At 40.6% G+C, this 21,669-nt stretch overlaps 1 protein-coding gene across 5 annotated transcripts in view; it reads left to right on the forward strand.

Annotated features, from left to right (window-relative positions):
• The window catches only part of LOC142659517 (actin-binding protein WASF3-like), a 113,334-nt gene extending 93,351 nt beyond the window's left edge, over nucleotides 1–19,983 (forward strand). For all 5 annotated transcript variants that reach the window (XM_075835726.1, XM_075835724.1, XM_075835722.1 and 2 more), the window contains exon 9: nucleotides 10,752–19,983. In XM_075835726.1, the coding sequence (XP_075691841.1) occupies nucleotides 10,752–10,909 (158 nt within the window). In that variant the 3' untranslated portion in view covers nucleotides 10,910–19,983. The remainder of the gene's footprint in view (nucleotides 1–10,751) is intronic.
• Nucleotides 19,984–21,669: the final 1,686 nt, after the last annotated feature.

The following is a 21,669-nucleotide window of genomic DNA, read 5'->3' on the forward strand; positions in this document are numbered from 1 at the left end:
CTCCCCATAGAGTCCCCTGTAGATAGTGCCCCTCTTAGAGCCCCGTGTAGATAGTGCCCCCTGTAGATTGTGCCCCTCATAGAGCCCCCTTCAGATAGGGCCCCTAATAGAGCCCCCTGTAGACAGTGCCCCACATAGAGCTCCCTGTAGACAGTGCCCCACATAGAGCCCCCTGTACATAGTGCCCTTCATACATAGTGCCACTATAGAGCCCCTTGTATATAGTGCCCCCTATAGAGCCTCCTGTAGATACTGCTCCCCATAGAGCCCCCTGTAGATAGTGCCCCCAGTAGATAGTTCCCCCATAGAGCCCCCTGGAGATAGTGCCCTACATAGACCTCCTTTAGATAGAACCACTCACAGTTAACTGAAAAACATCCCATTCCCGCACTGTCCTCTAGCAACGCAGGCCGTCTGGTCTCTTCAAACCAAGGCTGCGGGAGCTGAACGACGCCAGCAGGGCAATGACGTCATCACGCCGCTTGTGTTATTGAAAAGCGCTGAATGGCAGGGCGAGGAACTAATGTTCGTTGTCCTGCCAGCACTAGTGATCTGTTTAATTATATCTGCGTCCTATATACACAGATGCAATTATAGTGCTGTTGGGCCGCCTCTGCAACCTTGGGCCCTGGGCACTTGCCCAGATTGCCCTTATTATAATCCGCCCCTGAGTGTGTAGGAATTTGTGCACGTTCATCCAGAAGAGCATTTGTGAGGTCAAGCACTGATGTTGTAATCAGCAATCCAATTCATCCCAAAGGTGTTGGATGGGGTGGAGGTTAGGGCTCTGTGCAGGCCACAGTATTAAACAATTGTTGCGCTCAACCAGTGTCTATATGTAATGGAAGTAGGAAATAGCCTTTCTCCTCCGACTCCAGGAATAAAAGGCAGATTAGATCAGTTGCCTCCAATCAAAACCGCAACAGACTTCTCACACAGATGGTATAATATGCTCTTACTATTAAAGAAAAACATATAGGTGGACATCGTCCTTTGATTCGCACTTTAAAATCTGTATTTATACTCACAAACATCAGTAAAAACATGCATATATCAATAAAAGTCCATGCTGTATTCAGCCATGTTTTCCCGACTCTAGTTTAGGCCTCCTTCACACGGCAGGGTTTCCCGGCCGGGTGCCGTCCGTTCATAAATCGGCCGGCACCCGGCTGCATTAGGAATAATAGACCCCTAATGGGGCTATTCACACGACCGATTTTTTGACGGCTGGGAAAACCGCCCGTCAAAAAATAGGACATGCTCTATTTTCGCCCGGGTATCTCCTCCCCCTCACAGCGCAGAGTGCATGTGAGGAGGAGGAGTTGATGCCATTCTGACGAATGGCATCGCTGTACACGGTGTGGCAGGGCCAGGGTGTACAGCAGGTGGAAGGGAGCGCTGCGCTGGCTCCCTTCTCCTGCTTGTTTTAAAAGCGCCCTGACCCGGCGACACCTTTGATGGCGCCGCTAGCAGCTGCAGCAGCTGCTGCTGCTGCTACTACTGTAGCGACGCCACTATAGCAGAGCGGGGAGGTATCTCCCCGCTCTGCTATGTGCTAGCCGCACTTTAGCTCCTTGAAGGAGCGGAATCCCCGGGTGTTCGGGGATTCCGCTCCTGGACAGAGCGCTTGATGTCTCTGTCCATATCTGGGCAGTGACATCAGGGGAAACTCCTGAAGTGGAATCCCCGAACACATGGGGATTCCCCTTCAGGAGTTGCCGCTGATGTCACTGTCCGGATCTGCCCGGCCCGGCACGGATGCATAACTTTATGCAAACCGGCCGGGCAGAATGGCCGATTTTGCCGGCCGGCACTCGGGCTCAGACGCGACCCGGTCGTGTGAATCCTGAACTGCTTCCTCCGATGCATGTAGTAAGCGCATTTATAGTCAGCTTGAAAAACAGCAGTATATACTTTAAGGGGGTTTTCAGTCCCTAAAAATTGATGGCCTATACTCAGGATATGCCATTAATATCTGATCATTCGGGGTCTGACTCCCGGGACCCCTGCAGATTAGCTGTTTTGAAGCGGCGACACACTTGTGAATCGCCGACACACTTGTATAGGCTGGGTTCACACGTGGCGGAATTTCACTTAAATTCCGCTGCGGACACTCCGCAGCGTTAATCCGCAGCGGAGCCGTTTCTCCATTGACTTCCACTTTAATTTAGCAGTGTTCGTTTAGACGATGCGTAAAATTCCGCTGCGGAGCATAGGCTGCGGAGCGGAATTTGGTGTCCGCAGCATGCTCTGTCTGTTGCGGAGCAGTGGCGGACTGGTTGCGGACTCATTGCGGAAGTTCTCCATTGACTTCAATGGAGATTCTAATTTCCGCAATGAAGTCCGCAGCTGTCATGCACATGTTATGTGTGCTGCGGATGCGTTTTGCTTTTTTAACTTGACATTTCTTCATTCTGGCTGGACCTATGTATTTCTAGGTCTACAGCCAGACTGAGGAAGTCAATGGGGCTCCCGTAATGACGGGAGCGTTGCTAGGAGACGTCAGTAAATAGTCACTGTCCAGGGTGCTGAAAGAGTTAAGCGATCGGCAGTAACTGTTTCTGCACCCGGGACAGTGACTACCGATCCCAATATACAGCAACCTGTCAAAAAATAGAAGTTCATACTTACCGAGAACTCCCTGCTTCTGTCTCCTGTCCGGCTTCCCAGGATGACGTTTCAGTGTAAGTGACGGCTGCAGCCAATCACAGGCTGCAGCGGTCACATGGACTGCCGCGTCATCCAGGGAGGTCGGGCTGGATGCCGAAGGAGGGACGCGTCACCAAGACAACGGCCGGTAAGTATGAAAGTCGTTTACTTTCACTAGGGAAAGTGCTGTCCCTTCTCTCTATCCTGCACTGATAGAGAGAAGGGAAGCACTTTTCCCGCAGTCCGCAGCAGCTAGTCCGCATCAATTTACTGCACATTTGGGCAGATCCGCAGCCGTAATCCGCAACCCGGATTAGGTGCGGCATTGATGCGGACAGTTGCGGAGGAATTCCGCCACGTGGGGCCATGCCCTAAATGGGAGAAGGCTGTAATACTGTGACGCGCTGCTACAAGTTTGTTGGCGATTCACAGTACGAGCAGATAAGGAATGAAAGGGGGAACAGCGCTCGTATGAGTACTGTGACCCCTTCAAAACAGCTTCTCAGTGTGGGGTCCCGGGAGTCATACCCTGGCCGATCAGATATGCTGAGGATAGGCCGTCAATTTTTAGGGACTGGTCAACCCTTTTAACCCCTTCCCGCACCTTGGCGTAAATGCACGTCCAGGTGAGCAGTAACTTCACGCACCTGGGCGTGCAGTTACGTCCGCGCTTTAACAGTTAACTGCCGCGCGGCGCTACACCGCAGCGGCGGTTAACTGTGCAGGGCGTCTGCCCTGCTCTCCCCGTTGCCGACCAGCGGCCTGTCGCCGCTGAAATCGGCAATTAACCCCTTCGATGCGGTGGTCGATTGCGATCACCACATCGAAGAGCTTTACAGCGGATCGGCAGCCCCCCACATGCATTTGCGGGGGCTGGCGATCCTTATCATGGCAACCAGAGGCCAGACAATGACCTCCGGGTTGCCATGTACGGAAGCCTCGGAGGACTGTCACGTCACAATGACAGTTAGAACACATTACACTACGTGTGTAGTGTAATGTGTTCCAGCAGCGATCAGAGCTGCAAGTCTAAGTGTCCCCTAGTGGGACAAGTAAAAAAAGTAAAAAAAAGATAATAAAAATGTTTTTAAAAAGTTTAAAAATAAAAGTTAGAAGTGACATAAACAAAGAATATTTTTTTTCCTATAATAAGTCTTTTATTATAGGAAAAAAATTAACACGTTAAAAAAAGTACACATATTTGGTATCACCACGTTTGTGACGTCTCCAACTATAAAACTGTAATATTATTTTTCCCGCACGGTGAACACCGCAAAAAAAATAAACGAAATTGTGCCCAAATCACAATTTTTTGGTTACCAACCCTCCCAAAATATACAATAAAAAGTGATCAAAAAGTCGCATGTACGCCAAAATTGTACCGATACAAACTACATCCCGTCCCGCAAAAAACAAGCCCTTACACCGCTTTTTTGACTAAAAAATAAAAAAGTTATCGCTCTCAGAATATGGTGACACAAAAGATTATTTATTTTATAAATAAGTGATTTTATTGCACAAACGCTGCAAAACATAAAAAAATTATATACATCTGGTATCGCCGTAATCGTATCGACCCGCAGAATAAAGTAAAATGGTCATTTATAGCCCAGGGTGAAGGCCATAAAAAAACGAATAAAAAACATTGTCAGAATTGATGGTTTTTGGTCACCTTGCTTGCCAAAAAATGGAATAAAACGTGATCAAAAAAATTTCTGTTACCCCAAAATGGTACCAATGAAAACCTACAGATTGTCCCGCAAAGAATAAACCCTCACGCAGCTCCGGTGGAGAAAAAATAAAACAGTTCTGGCTCTCAGAATATGGCGATGCAAAATGTGCAGTGTTCCAAAAGCAGATAAGATCGGGTGCCATTTATCAGTGCGACACCGGCCACATATCTGCGGATTATTATGTATTTACTGCATTATTATACCCTCTTATTATACCCTGATGTACCCCGCACAGATAACATATGCCCCCACATTATAAACTGAAACACCAGTAAAACCCCAAACAGAACAACTACCACCAAGCTACATCTGCGCCCCAAAAGCCAAATGGCGTCCCTCCCTTCTGAGCCCTGCAGCATGCCTAAACACCAGTTTACGTCCACAGATATGGCATCGCCATACCCGGGAGAAGCCGGTTAATATTCAGTGGCACAAACTGGGCATAACATGTAGTGCACTAAAATGGCATATGAGTGGAAAATTGTAATTTTCACTCCGCACCATGCGCTGCACATTAACCCCTTTGCGCACCATGACATAGCATGTCTTAGTGTGGGGGGTGATGTATGGAGCGTCTGACGTGAAAAATAAAGAATTTTAAATGGCAAAATCGCTGTTTTCTTGGTCACATTGGCTCTACCTAAAAATGTAATAAAAAGTGCTCAAAAAGTTATATGTACCAAAAAATGGTACCAATAAAAACGACCGCTCGTCCCCCAATAAATAAGCCCTCATACCGCTCTATTGACTGAAAAATAAAAAAGTTGTGGCTCTTGGAACGCGGGGAGGAAAAAACTAAAAAGGAAAATAAAAAAATGGATCAGTCCAGAAAGGGTTAATTACTTTCTAATGAAAACCATTTATGACCACATGTGGGGTATTGCCGTACTCGGAAGAAATTGCTTTACAAATGTTGGGTGCTTTTTCCCCCTTTATCCTTTGTGAAATTGAAAAAATGCAACATTTTAGTGGAAGAAATGTTGATATTCATTTTCACGGCCTAATTCTAATAAATCCTGCAAAAGACTTGAGGGGTCTAAATGCCCACTATATCCCTAGATAGATTCTTTATGTGGTTCTAATTTCCACTTTTGGGGGGTTTCCACTGTTTTGGTCCCTCGGGGGCTTTGCAAATGCGACATGGCACCCAAAAACCATTTCAGCTAAATTTGAGCTCCAAAAGCCAAATAGCACTCCTTCCCTTCTAAGCCTTGCTGTGGGTCCAGAAAGCAGTTTATTACCACATATGGCATATTTCCATAATCGGGAGAAATTTTTTACAAATGTTGGGGTGCTTTTTCTCCTTTATTCCTTGTAAAAATTAAAAATGGCTACCCTTTTTCAGAAAAAAAGTTGATTTTTACCTTTACAGAATAATTCCAATGAATTCAGCAAAACAAAAATGGGGTTAAAATGCTAACTTTACCCCTAGAAAAATTCCTTGATGAGTGTAGTTTCCAAAATGGGGTCACTTTCCGGGGGTTTCCACTATTTTGTTCCCTCCAGTGCATTTCAAACGCGACACGGCACTGAAAACTATTCCAGCAAAATCAGAATTTCAAATTCCAAATGGTGCTCCTTCCCTTCTAAGTCCTGCTGTGGGTCCAAACAGCAGTTTATTACCACATATGGGGTATTGCTATAATCAGAAGAAATTGCTTTACATATGTTGGGGTGTTTTTTCTCTTTTATTGCTTGAAAAAATTAAAAATGTCTAAGTTTTTTCAGAAAAAAAGTAGATTTTCATCTTCACATACTAATTCAAATAAATTTAGCAAAAAATCTGTGGGTTCAAAATGCTAACTATACCCCTAGATAAATTCCCTGAGGGGTGTAGTTTTCAAAATGAGGTCACTTTTGGGGGTCTTAATTGATTTGGCCCCACAAGACCTCTTCAAACCTGACATGGTACCTAAAATATATGCTAAAAAAAAGAAGGCCCCAAAATCCACTAGGTGCTCCTTTGCTTCTGAGGCCTGTATTTCAGTAAATTAGCACACTAGGGCCACATGTGGGGTATTTCTAAAAACTGCAGAGTCTGGGCAATAAATAATAAGTTACATTTCTCGGGTAAAACCTTCTGTGGTATAGAATTTTTTTTATTACAAATTAATTTTGTAAAAAAAAAATGAAATTTGTAACTTTAACGTCTACTTTGCTTTAATTCATGTGAAATGCCTAAAGGGTTAATACACTTTTTGAATGCTGTTTTGAATACCTTGAGGGGTGCAGTTTTCAAAATGGGGTGATTTATGGGGACTTTCTAACATATAAGGCCCTCAAAGCCACTTCAGAACTGAACTGGTCTTTGTAAAAATCGCCTTTTGAAATTTTCTTGAAAATATGAGAAATCGCTGCTAAAGTTCTAAGTCTTGTAACATCCTAGAAAAATAAAAGAATGTTCAAAAAACGATGCCAAACTAAAGTAGACATATGGGAAATGTTAACTAGTGACTATTTTGTGTGGTATTACTATCTGTTTTACAAGCAGATACATTTAAATGTTGAAAAATGCTAATTTTTGCAAATTTTCTCCAAATCTTGGTGTTTTTTTTACAAATAAATATTGAATTTATCAACCAAATTTTTTCACTAACATAAAGTACAATATGTCACGAGAAAACAATCTCAGAATCGCTTGGATAGGTAAAAGCATTCCGGAGTTATTACCACATAAAGTGACACATGTCAGATTTGAAAAATCGGCTTCGTCCTGAAGGCTAAAACAGGCTCAGTCCTGAAGGGGTTAATGTCAAAAGTACATAATTCTATACAATAATACAGAATAAAAATAAAAACAGATATATAATATGTCATCTGAGATTATTCCCATAAAAAATATTCTAAAAAAACAATTAAATAAAATTAATCTACAGATGTAAATGCATATGGATACTAGATACACTGATTTTTTTCAACCCAAACAATATTGCTTTTAACTTGCGTGATTATTCAGTAATCCAATATTATTTTTCAGTCAGATTTCTCCCCTTATTCCCTATATCATGACGAAAGTGACACTCTATCAGTCTAACCTTTGTTTCGTGACTTGTGTCACATGATCAAAATGGACCAGTAGGATTTCACTACCAACTCATCCATGCAAACAGCACTCGACTCCAAGAAACCGATACATTTCAACATTGCCTTCACAGCATGCAGATAAGAAGTAACATCCCGACTAGCCAATTCTTACTAGAACTAACAACATAAACTGTCTATTCATTTGGCTGCATGTACTGTAATCAAATATGAAGAAGGAGAAAACAATTAGAAAAAGGTAGAAAGCCGTTCACTTAACTATCTGCATAAGCAAGAGAAGAGATCCTCTACTACAGTAATTACCCTATTTATTATAGGAGTATAATCCTATGTGCAATACCAATTAGTCATCCCAATTTCCATATACAAGAAACGCTAATATTAAAATGTCCTATTTCTACATAAAACCTTTTAAAGACTGTACTATAAAAACTTGCATAGACCCGATATATAAATGGGAAATCAATTTCCCTTCATTCAGTGAAATCCCAATGTGCAAGTTTCTCTAAACCCCAAATGTGGCATTTATTCAAAAGGGCTTCTAATCAACCAGAAAAAGTTTTATTTTAAAATGTATATTTAATACCCTAGGTGCCATCGTCCCCATGTTTTACATTCAATCCATTTAATTTTTACTAATTTCTTTTTTATTCCCCACCCCCTTCATGATTAGTTCATTAACTCCATACCCCAGAAAGGCAGCCTCCTTTAGGGAACAACCATGACATTTTTTAAAGTGTGCCGAGACACTATGAGACTACCCACATATTGGAGGCCAAAAGGACAGAGCAGGTCATATATTAGGGCATATATTACACCCTCATGCTTCACATGTGATATCCCCCTTTTCCCCTATTGAATTCTACAGATTGGGATTTCGTTTTGAGGGATTCAATCTTAAAGGTAGATCTCCTTTCTACATTTTTACACCCCTTACAAAAACCACAGCGAGTCAACTAATTCCTAGATTTAGCCTTTTTATTCCCAATATAACTATGTGTAACTAAATCATTAATGTTAGGTGCTTTTTTATAAATAATCCCCAGATTTGAGGGTACAATATTCCCTATTATAGGATCCACTTTTAATATTCCCCAAAGCTTTTTAATGATGTTACGAACAATATTGGCATTTTTGCCATAGTTAGTTACAAAAAGAAAACTGGATGTTTGCAGGTCACTTGAGTTCTCCCACACTAGACTTGTCACACCATCTTTTTGGACCTTGCTTTGTGCACTGGGGCACAGTCATGTTTGAACAGAAAAGGGTCTTCCACAAACTGTTGCCAAAAAGTTGGAAGAATACAATTTTGTAACGTCTTTGTATGCAGTAGCATTAACATTACCCTTAAATGAAGGGGCTCAGCTCAAACCATCAAAATAATCACTCCTCCACCCAATTTTACAGTAGGCACTATGCATTCTGGTAGGTAACGTTCTACTGAAATCCACCAAACCCAGACTCATCCATCAGACTGCCAGATAGAGAAACGTGATACACCACTCCAGAGAACATGTCTCCACTGCTCCAGAGTCCAGCGGTGGTGTGTTTTAAACCACTCCAGCCGAAGCTTGGCATTGAGCTTGGTGATCTTAGGCTTGTGTGCAGCTGCTCGACCATGGAAACCCATTTCATGAAGCTCCCGACACACAGTTCTTGTGCTGATGTCACTCCTGGAGGCAGTTAGGAACTCTGTAGTGAGTGATGTAACAAAGGATAGGCGATTGTTATGCACCGCCCTCTTCAGCACTAAGTGGCCCTTCTCTGTAAGTTTTCGTGGCTTACCGCTTCATGACTAAGTTGTTGTTACTTATAGACGATTCCACTTCACAATAATAGCACTTATAGTTGACAGGGGCAGATGTAGCAGATCAGAAAGTTCACAAAATATCTTGCAGTTACATTTGGCCATATACTGTATGTTACTATATATGCTGTGTACACGTTGCTAGATCTGTATTTAACTTCATAGTGAATGTAGCTTTAACTTTTTCTAGAATTATGTTTAGATCATGTGGGGAGGTAAAGACATTATTTACATGCCAACAAACCTACAAGTGATTCTTACCTTTATTCTCGAATGTCTCAATGCCAAGGATTTCCTAATAATTTTTAGGTATCATATATTGTATATTATATTAGTACCACTTTGGTACATCAGATTAGTGTAACCAAGTAACTTCTTACATTTCAATGAGCTTCGATACCTGGCACAGCCCATGGACAGAAATTACGCTGTTATTGTAAAAAAAAAAGCAGACCACGTTTTGTAACTTAAGACAACTCCGATAGAGTTCATTGCATTTCTAAAGAAATTTATCAGGTTATACCATTGAAAATCAACACTTGTAGAAGTAACCTATCAGGGAGGAGCAGGTCAGTCAGTATATCTTTGTTGTCTTATGTTGTCAAATGGGCTGTCATTGTCATGGGGTAGAGAATGGCACAGTCATGTGGAAATGAGGCTGGCTCTGTTATGGGGGACTATGGTTGGTACTCATGGCTGCTCACCTGTCAGGGAGGAATCATTTTGATTCACGGACGAGGTAAATGTGAGGTATTTTTTTTAATTAGTTGTTATTTGTGTTGTAGTCCCTGTCATGGGAACACTGGGTGTTGCTCAATCAATTTTCAATAGATACTCAATCTTTCTCCTATCGACAATAGGCTAACAAAGTATCAACTCAAGATTGTTATGGCCATATGTTTGTAGTCTACTATCTAATAAATATCTGCTGTGATGTCCTATCAGCCTATCTATATATATATATATATATATATATATACATATGTATAAATAAATATAGGTGCTATGCCAGAGCATGCCAATTCATGATACGGTTGAACGGCCATGTTGTACACAATAGTCCTTACTTATCAAAACGGCATAACAGTAAGATGGTAGCCCATAGCAACCAATCAGGGCTCATCTTTCATTTTTCCTGAAGCAGTTTACGAAATGAAAGCTGAGCTCTGAATAGTTTGCTATGGGCAACAATGATAGTTTTGATAAATGAGGCCCAATGTATGTTGTATTCTAGGGTTTGTTCGTCCAGTGACATGATGTAGTTATACTGGTGTCAAGGAGGAAGAGTTGCCCATATCAACTAATTAGAGTGCAGCCCTCATTTTTCAGGGAGCGCTTTGGAAAATTTAAAGCGACAGCTTGATTGGTTGCTATAGGTAACTCTTACACTTTGCACCAGTTTTCATAAATCTCATCTTTTTCAAGAATTCTGGTTCAATCTAAATAAATCTGTATCATTTACCTGCACTCATCTTTTTTTCATTACTGCTGAACTTCTGTTGCATATTGTTGTTGTTTAGGTATCCAACTTCGGAAAGTTCAAGAGCAGAGAGAACAGGAGGCAAAGAAGGAGCCAGTTGGGAACGATGTGGCTACAATTTTGTCCCGCAGGATTGCTGTGGAATACAGTGAGTCTGATGACGACTCGGAATTAGAGGAGAATGAATGGTCCGATTAAAGAATTGAAGTCTCCATGTTCCTTTTATTGTCAATGCCGACTCTCACATAACTTCTGCAACGAATACAAAATGGACACATAATGTATTATACATTGTAACGCACTGGTGCAGCTACCAATATCTCTGAGCTCTGTCTGTTGATGTTTGTGTATATTTACATAGCTGAAAAATCCCCACTTGCGTAGATGAGTCAAGTATACTATTATATGTAAGAATATAGTCAACTGCTGTGTGCTGTTGTAGTTACTATGGTATATAGTAATAATTTACAGTATGCATAAACATATTGCATTCAGACAAGAAATACTTGAGCTGCACAATTTTGTCCTTTCTATGTTTCATTTCGCTGTATGTGGCAATATAGAAGACAAGCAACAGTGTCATGTTATTTTAAAGCACAACTTTGCGGGTCATAATAAAGTATTTGAGAGGACTAATATAGCTAAAGGGTTTATGACTTAAATAGAACGGTAATATGTAATATATAGGCATGAAATCTTTCAATTTTCACAAGTCTCGTTAAATAAATGGCTTTGGTGTACACACAGCACCATTAAAATCATAGACACTAATTATTTATACTACTTTCATAGTCATTTAATGTATTCCTATCTGTCTATTCTGGGGCTGTCCTAACCCTTATTTTAGGATAAAATTGACAGTACAATATTTATTTTTAAAAATGTAAAATTGTTTCTTTGTTCAAACTAATCTTTATATCACTCTTAGGCTCTGTTCCCATCTGCGTTGGAGGCTCCAATAAGAGGCTCCGTCACAGATCCTGTCATATTTGTGGACAAAATAGCCCAGCATACAGCACTATTTTGTCTGGCAAAATGACGAAAACCCGATGGAACCCATTGAAGTCAATGGGTTCCGTCGGGCGCCTTTGGTGTCCGTCATATGACGGATCTGGCACTTCCATTATTTTCGTTATTCTGTTTCTATGATGGAACAGAATGGTGGAAATATGAGCGCAAATGTGTACAGAGCCTTTTTTGAATTAGCAAATTGTCTCTCTAGAAGCTCCCCTTCTCTATAAGGCGGATCTGAGTATTTCAAAGCTACATTCAAGTATATGGTGAACTGGTCAAGTCATAGTTCGGAGAGGTTTTAGTACAAATGTTGCACACATACTGTATGTTCATGAGCTTCTGTCGCACATAGGTTCTCCTGTTTCACGGATTTAAAGGAAATCTGTCACTAGGTTCTTTAGATTAAGGCATCTGTTGTGCTTTAGTAGGCATAGTTGTGCCCATATTAAAAAAAAAAAATCAGTTGGCATTAAAAGAGCTTGCAACAAATTACAGCCTTTTTCCACTTGTCTACAGAATGGAGAGAAGTTACATTGCACTTCCTTGCTACCATAAAAGTGTTGTATGAGAATAGAAAAAAAAAAGTCTGCTTTTATTTCCGGAAACAGTGCCACTCTTCTTTATGGACTGTCTGGTATTGTCTCAACCCTATTTAAATTGACAAGAGTGGTGCTGTTTCTTAAAGAAAGCATCAATTGTTTACAAATCCCATATAAAGGGAACCTGTCACGTTGAAAAACAGTCCTATCTGTGGACATCATGTTATAGAGCAGAGGGAGCAGAGTGGAATGGTATATATAGTTTTGTGGGAAAAGATTCAGTAGAATTTTAAATTTATTGATCTAAATCTCTGCTCAATCTGGACTTAGGAGTCCAGTGGACGGTCTCACTCAGTATAGCTGTCAATCAATGATTAGGACCACCCACTGAACTAATAAGCCCAGGAACAGCAGGGATTTAAATGACTAAAATACAGGTTATACAGAATTTTTGTTCCCACTAAACCATATATCAATCTGCTTAGCTCCTCCTGCTCTATAACTGTCTGCCTGCAGATCAAGTTGTTTATCAATGTGACAGGTTCCCTTTAAGGCCCTAAAAAGTTCTAAAAAAATGACAGTGCTTACTTTACTTGTATTTAATGCCTGTTTACTGTATATATGACTCATACATGCTGCACAATGGTAAGCTTGGTCATATGTAAATCCTAATACTATACGTACAGAAAAGCCTCATCAATTGTGCGTGGGTCATTGCATTGCTCAGTTGCCATATGGCATGTTTATATTAATACCTGCTTCCCTGGTGTCTATGAATGGTCAATATGATCACACAAGACATCAGATTTGATTTTGCTAATTCTTTCAGGGGTTAATGCATGCTTTCCTGGTGGTCTAGGTTAGTGGACGAGTTAAGGTCAGCTTTTCTGGTGATCTAGGATAGTGTAGAATTTAATATCTGGTGTCCAGAGTCTTACCTCCTCAGACTTCAGCCATGTCTCTGTCCCCATACAGATTAGTGCAGGGCAGGGATACAGAGGATGATGCAGCTTTTATTGAACATCTGCACAGTTCTTTTCAATAATTAAGCAGATCGCTTTATGAGCGCTCTGTCTGAGCCTAAGTAGTTTGCACACCCCAGTTAAAGGGCTGCTGCACCCCTCACCCACACCTGGAAATGGCTCTGATGAAAAAGCCAAAAATGACTATAGATATAGTTATAGATGTGCTCTTATCTCCTAATGTAGTCTTCATTACAATTCGGCCCAAGGGGGTCACATTAGAAGGGAGAGTATTGTTGTTTACCCTCTTCCCACATACATATTTCTATATCAGAAAATTCGAGCATGTCTATTGCTCTATAACTTCAGCTATATAGCTGGAGAATCCCTTTAATTAATAAAAATGTCAGAATCAAAGGACGATTACAAGATTCATGATTCCAATTACAAGGTCATTTATCTCATTTTGCCTCAATTTCAATGGAATCTGAATTCTGCAAGATGCGGACTATGATCCTTGTGTGCTATGTAAGCGCAGACTTTATTAGTCACTCCAGATATTTTCTATCTCACCCACTTCAGAGACAGCATGGACTAACTCCTCCTGCTCCTCAAACCGTTCCGTTCATCCAGTCTCCTAGGAAACAATATTTCAGCTGCAACATCAAAGCTTTTCCATAGATTTCCCCTTTGCATCTTGTTGTCGAATCATACAGCACAGCCTAAAATAGTACGCACCCTTCAGTTATTTTCATTTTCCTCATTCACATGAAATCCTCATTCCCTGTATTCAGATCCCTGATATCTGTCTTAAATACATGAGCAAATGTTATATTTATAACAATTGGGTAGTATTTATATTTTCTGTATATACTCAGTGTATACTCAGTGTATATTAAAGGAATTCTCTGGTTTATAACACGTTGGCTTCAAACATTACAAAGTTAAGGGGGATTTTCCCATAACTGACTGACATAAATGAACATGCCATAAAAATCAGATGGGTATCGGGTAATATGACTGCATCTCCAGTGGTGTCAGTGCCCCCTCTCCTTATTCATATTGTCTTAAAGAAGCTCATTCAGAGGATAATGGGACACATGGTTTGTCAGGCTTCAACATCCACCAGCATAAACAGGCCCCCAAATTGAAATATTGACAAGGCGGTAGACTTACAGAATGCTTTCCTTTCAAATTTGCTCTGATTTAAGAAAAATTTTAAGATAAAATGAAAAATAGATGTTCTTTTCAAGTGTAGAATAATGCCATCTTACAAACTATATTTCCAGTCTACCAGTGTGCTAAGATACGTGAAGCACAGGGCTAACTGTAGTAGCACCTATATTGGTTGTCATCCAGCAGTGAAGAGTAGTCAATGAGCCAAAACTAGATGCAATACATTTTAGTCTACCTTATAGTTAAGTGAATCCCCACATATGACCAAACTCACCTAGTCTAATGTATATTGCTTCCCAAAGAAAAATGGTGAATATGACATTCTGCAGAATCTGCACCTTGTTCCTAAATGCTCATTTTATTAAATAGGCCTTGAATAGATTTGAAGTCTTGTCACTTACTAAAAACTTATTTACAACAGATCCAAGCACTAGGAAGACAGAAAACCAAAGAAAAACTTTACCTTCTTCCCCCTGTTTGCATATTTTTGTAAAAAATAAAAAAAACGTTTAGGAAGGGAATACAGAGGTATTTGCTTCTATATACGAGCCCTAAGAATGTAGTGAATTCCAGCGGTCATACAGAGTCAGAGACACTTTTTGAAGGGGGTTCTTGATCGTGTGACTCAATTCTATTACCTACCTAGGCTTCATAAGAGATTAGGAAAGGGGTTGTAAAAAATTGACCAGCCCTTTATATGTATTGGTTAATCAGATAACGGTTTTCCCTAGACAATATGTCTCCATCTTGCAGCCAAATAGTAAAAGACCTGAACTGTGTATGACATTAAATATACAGAATAAGTTCAATATGGTCCTAATGTAAGCCATATTTTATCTTAAAATGACAGAATTAGGCCCCCTGCACACGGGCGTAGCTGTGTCCACGGTCCGTGATTATGGCATGGACAGGCAGCGGAGTGTCATCTGCGGGCCGTCCACAATCACGGACCGTGCAAACACAAGATGTGCATTCATTTCAATGAGCTCCGGGCAATGCACGGACCGTGGAAACCACGGTCGTGTGCATTGGCCCATAACTTAGCATGTGTTTTATACTATCCGCAATTACGGGTAGTATACAGCTGCAAAACGGCGGTCGTGTGTATGACCCTAATGCTATGATGTTTACGTAACATTTCTCTTGTGTGGTGAATTTTAGCCTAAGCATAGCATGCCATCCGACTCTTAAAATAAGGCATAGTACAATACTACCAGTGGATCAGTCCAGGACTTTTTCTTTCCTATGTTGTATTGCACAATACTGTTGCACTTTATTTGATGTCATTTGGGCAATGACATGTATGACACTGATATAAATATTTATATGTTTGGTGAATTAACATTTTGGAAATATAAAAACTTGTGACTGAACTTTAATACAAGGGCAGAGATCTTTAAATATTATATGGAAAGTTTTATATTAGAGCAGCAGGGCAGAGGGAGCATACCTGTATTACTTCTGTATGTGTTTCTTGCACACAAATCATTCTGACGTATTACTATGGGAATCAACAAGTATATAATAATGTTAGAGATATAGTAGACAGAGTCATACACCGATAAGTTGGTGGCTATTAGGCAGGTGCCTAATTTTTCCCTGTGGAAATTCTGTATCATGAAAGAGCATTTCTAAAATTAAAAAAATATCTGTGAATATAAGTCATAGACTTACAGCACTGCCCAGCTGTTCAAATTGTATTCAGCCACTTCTATTTCTGAGTTGCTGTTTTCCAGAGGTTAAAGGCTGGATTCTAGCTCCCATAGAGGCTGTGAATGGCATATCTGCCTAGTAATGCAAAAGTATAGGAGTATTTATCACTGGATAACAAGGCAGATTTACCATTCAGGAATCTGGGAACATTGGATAACAACCCCTATGGGAGCTGTAACAACAGCCATATTGTTTGCCACCCAGCAATCCAAGAAACCTATATAACCTATATAAGTAATGGCTAAATAGAATTTGCAATTTAAAGAACTTACAGTTGATATTTTTCAAATTTGATTTTAAGTGTACACACTTTTGTAATGCATTCAGATATTTAGTTTCTAGGTGCTGAAGTCTAGGGAGAACATTTTAATGAAATTAATATATAAAATAGCATTTGCATTTAGTAAAAATTTTGTCGACTGGAAAGATTAAACCATCCAAAAATCAAGATTTACTTTCACAGGATATGCCATAAATGTCTCATAGATGGGGGTTCTGCTTCTGGCTCTGTTTTTTCCTTTACCCTCATACACTTGAATGACCAGAGCCGTGCACATGTGGTGCCACATTACCATCAGTCTTCTGAACCTCATCTGGTGGCCACCTATCCCGTAGATATGCCATAAATGTATATACAGTGAAACCTCTTTGAGATAACAACCCTAAATTACAGTGATAAATGGTTTTCTGGGGGTGGCCCTCTCAAGTAAAAGGCAAATATACCTAGCAGATAGGGAAATTGAAAATCCATTACAGAAACGTCTGGTCTAGATGGAGCGTGGCTGCTCAAGGAGGTGCCTTTTGGAGAGATTTCACTGTTGTTGTAACACCCCTTTAAATAATGTCTCCAGTTTGGAAATAGTTTATATAAAAAATGAATTCAGTTAGCTATGGGAGAGATCCTAATCTAAGGCAAGGTTTCTACTATGATTCTATAATGATCTTGTGATCAGATTATTATCATGATTGTTTATGATTGTATAAAGAGTGTTTATATGCAGGGATTATTTTATTGGATGCAAACGTTTCCGTTACAAGACTGATTGAAGTATAACTATCGAGACCATTCATTCCATGCCGAAAACCTAAAATGGGTCGCAACATCAAAAGAGGAAATCAATGCTTCCCTGGTCCCCCGCTGGACTTTATTTACCTGGCTCCACCCACATGTGACCGCTGTAGCCTGTGTTTGGCTGCAGTGGTCACATGTTGAGCCGACACATCATCACTAAAGGCCGATAAACAGAGACCCACGCGGGACCAGGGAAGCATAAACATGGGAGCACCTGGGGGATTGATAAGGTGAGTATACTTTATTTTTTATTTTAAAAGAAATCTGCAGTTGCGGATTTTGCTGCGGATCTGCATGTAATCTGCAGCGCAATCCATAACACTAGGATTTGATTTTAATTTTCCAACTGGGAAAAATTCACAACAAATACGTGCTCAAACTGTGCCTGACTGAACGTTATCAACCAATGAAGTGCTGTTTTCTTTTTTAGTTTGCCTACTGTATATTATATCTTGTGTTATGACAGTCTGTAGTATGGCTGTTCATACCTTCCTGACAGAATCTGGTAAGAATTTTTAAATTAGCCAGGATTATTTGTTCTATATTGTTGCCAATTTTCTTTCTGTCTGATTCATACTGAATACAACAGACAAAACCCTGTAGATGCCTCCATACAGATATAGCCATCCTTAACTTAACTCTGATAACTTGCTGCAGCATGATATCTTATCGCAACGAAAACCATTGAAAAGCCATTAAAAAAGTCAAGTTAAAATTTCTTGCAACAATCTATTTAAGCCGTTAAGTGTCAAGTTAAAGATTGTTACATCTGTATGAAATTGGAGACATATAGAGGTACAGAGGCCCCATACACCTCTATGGGTGCAATATTACAGCCTTATACAACTTGGAGATTGAACAGAGCCATAATACACTTGTGTTCATAAGCCCTAAGGGTATGTGCACACGAGAAGTGGCTTTTACGTCTGAAAAGACAGACTGTTTTCAGGAGAAAACAGCTGCGTCGTTTGAGATGTAAAAGCTCCTCGCATTATGTGAGGCGTCTTTGACGCTCGTAAATCTTGAGCTGCTCTTCATTGACTTCAATGAAGAACGGCTCAAATTACGTTGCAAAGAAGTGTCCTGCACTTCTTTGCCGAGGCAGTCATTTTACGCGTCGTCGCTTGACAGCTGTCAAACGACGACGCATAAATGACAGGTCGTCGGCACAGTACGTCGGCAAACCCATTCAAATGAATGGGCAGATGTTTGCCGACGTATTGTAGCCCTATTTTCAGGCGTAATTCGAGGCATAATACTCCTCGTTTACGTCTGAAAATAGGTCGTGTGAACCCAGCCTTAGAGTGGTAAGAGTAACTCCAAGCAGCGATACACTAACAAAAAAACCCTTTCTTCCATTACAATCACCGATAGTACAAAACCATGAAATGAACTTAAACGGTGCATGGAAAGTCAACTTTCTTCACTATAGCTCCTGTTGTACTACATTTCCTATAAGCTTCAGAGAGCAAAGCATCATGGATGATGTAGTTGATCAAACACTGTAATATGACATTTACCAATTCTAGAATAGAGTTACCTCAAGAGACCAAGTGGACAAAGCCAAAGTGAGAGCCAAGTCTTTCATCAGTAAAGAAGTGATCAACATATGATTGTGGTATATATGTTGCTGCCTGTATTTATTTCTTACTGTACACAGCTGTTAACTGTAAGCAAGTGCTCTGTGTAGTGGACTATGTAGTGTATGCACACACTAGCCCAGGACACGTAAGGTCAGCATAAGCTTTATTTCTGTATGATCGTCCATAGGACTACAATGAAATGCTGCTTGTTATTACAGTATTTAAAGAGATTGATGTATTTGTTTTAAGAACACAGAGACAATGCCTCTAATTGCATGTGTTAATTCATGACAATAAATATATTACGATGGTGTGTGTGTCTTAATATAACAGGTTAATGAGTCATGGACTGTACCACAATTATCTCACAGTCAGAAGGGGTCAAATTGTTGGCAGTTCTGTCCATAGACTGATTCATATTATTGGGATAGTTACCATATAATGGATTCACAGGTTTCCTTCTACTGGATAAGAAGGACGTTATATGGGTCGGTTTCCCTTAGTTGTTTTTTTTTATCCAAAAACTGAACAGATCCCAGAAGAGGAAAGGAAAAAGCTTCCCAAGTTTTCTCTTTGGAATGATTTTATTTAGTTTGGATTTGTTTTTCTTTTTTAGTTAAAGAAACAAAATAGGGAAGAATGGACCCACATTAAGATCCACATATATTCTTACATAGTGGATTAGTACAGTACAATGCATGTGAATGAGGTTTAAAGGGGTTGGCTGAGATTGGGGTTGGCTGTATCAGAAAAAGGGGTCAGCCTCCATATAAGAACCCCTCCTACCAAACATTTATGCCATGGCCTATGGTTATGCCATAAATGTCTGAGATGAGAGTACCCCCTTTACATAAAAGCAATATTAATTCAAAAACTTATGTGTTTTCTCATTTTACTTTTTTTGTAATATTGCATTTTTTTTTGTAATTATTCAGTGTGACAAATATACCATAATATACAGGGGTGTGCATAAGTAGGTATACAGTTTAAATAATAGGTAAATATAATAATAATAGGTATACAGTTTAAATAGTATTTTATAGAATTTTAAGAAAAGAATTGAGTACAATCTCTTATATGCTCTTATTGACGCCGCTCACTATTTATACATTGCTGTAATGTAGTTTTTACGCTCACGCACACTTTGGCACAAAGTTCTGTATTGGCATTAATTTCTTGGCATGCTTCTTTATAAACTGAATCCTGTTATCAACTGTGTGTGGTTTTCTTGAATATACCTTATCTTTGATAAGATAGGTCCAATTACCTCTTTACATGAATGGGTCGCCCAAACTGTAAACCCAGGGTGATTCAACTGTTCTTCAATTGTTGCAAGGGGGTTTTCTGTTGAGTAATAAACCCAGTTGTGCCTATTAACAGCACCTGAAAGTTTGAAGTTGGCTTCATCGGACCAAGTTATTTTTCTAATAATGCCGTCTCCTTGTGTTTCTTCATTCAAAATTTACTCACAAAATTGTAATTCGACTATTTGAAAAAACTCCCCCTGTATACCTACTCATGCACCCCCTGTATATTGAAAGGGGCAAACACTTTTTACTTCACTACTGTATATGTGTGGTCCTCCTTGCAAGATTATGGCTTTTCATGCTGTTTGTGCAGAGTATGTGTCAATTTGAGAAACGAAAATAAATTTGTGTAAGGCGGGATTCACACGAGCATATTTGGTCCGTAAAAAACGGAACGTATTTCGGCCGCAAGTCCCAGACCGAACACACTGCAGGGAGCCGGGCTCCTAGCATCATAGTTATGTACGGAGTCCCTGCCTCGCTGTGGGACAATTGTCCCGTACTGAAAATAGGATTACAGGACGGGACAGTTGTCCCGCAGCGAGGCAGGGACTCCTGGCGTCGTACATAACTTTGATGCTAGGAGCCCAGCTCCCTGCAGTTTGTTCGGTCTGGGACTTCCGGCCGAAATACGTTCCGCCCTTTACGGACTGAACATGCTCGTGTGAATCCAGCCTAAGGCTACAAATATAGCATTTGTCATCTTGACTCTAACTTGCTGCAATGAGATAATTTATCACTTAAGTCATTGAAAACTAGAGATGATCGAACCGGGACAACCGAACCCGGTTTCAGTCCGAACATCGGGAAAAGTTCGGTTCGCAGCGAATCCGAACTTCACCGGGTTCGACCGAACACGTTTTGACCGAGCCCGGTCAAAAATATTATACAAATCGGCAGCCACTTGTCTCTATCAATCACTGATAGAGAAAAGAGGCTGCTGATTAAAAATAAAATAAAAAGCATTTCATACGTACCCGGTCGTTGTCTTGGTGACGAGTCCCTCTTCTTCCTCCAGTCCGAGCTTCTTTCCTGACGCGGCAGCCTGTGATTGGCTGCAGAGGCTGCTGCAGCCTGTGATTGGCTGCAGAGGCCGCGGCAGCCTGTGATTGGCTGCAGCGGTCACATGGGCTGTAACGTCATCCAGGAATGTCATGCCGGATGTCGAGAGGGACGCGTCACCAAGGCAACGGCCGGGAGACCGGACTGGAGGAAGCAGAAAGTTCTCGGTAAGTATGAACGTCTTTTTTTTTTACAGGTTACTCTATATTCTGATCGGAATTCACTGTCCAGGGTGCTGAAACAGTTACTGCCGATCAGTTAACTCTTTCAGCACCCTGGACAGTGACTATTTACTGACGTCGACTAGCAACGCTGCCGTAATGACGGGTGCACACATGTAGCCACCCGTCATTACGGGGCCTCATGCACACGACCGTAAAAATACCCGTTATTACGGGTCGTAATTACGACCCGACATAGCGGGCCCATAGACTTCTGTTAGCCACGGGTACTTTCCCGTTTTCTCACGGGAAGGTGCCCGTGCCGTTAAAAAGATAGAACATGTTCTATATTTTTATTTTACGGGCCGT

Source organism: Rhinoderma darwinii, chromosome 8 (assembly GCF_050947455.1).
Source record: "Rhinoderma darwinii isolate aRhiDar2 chromosome 8, aRhiDar2.hap1, whole genome shotgun sequence".
In the NCBI taxonomy this organism is placed as follows: Eukaryota; Metazoa; Chordata; class Amphibia; order Anura; family Rhinodermatidae; genus Rhinoderma; species Rhinoderma darwinii.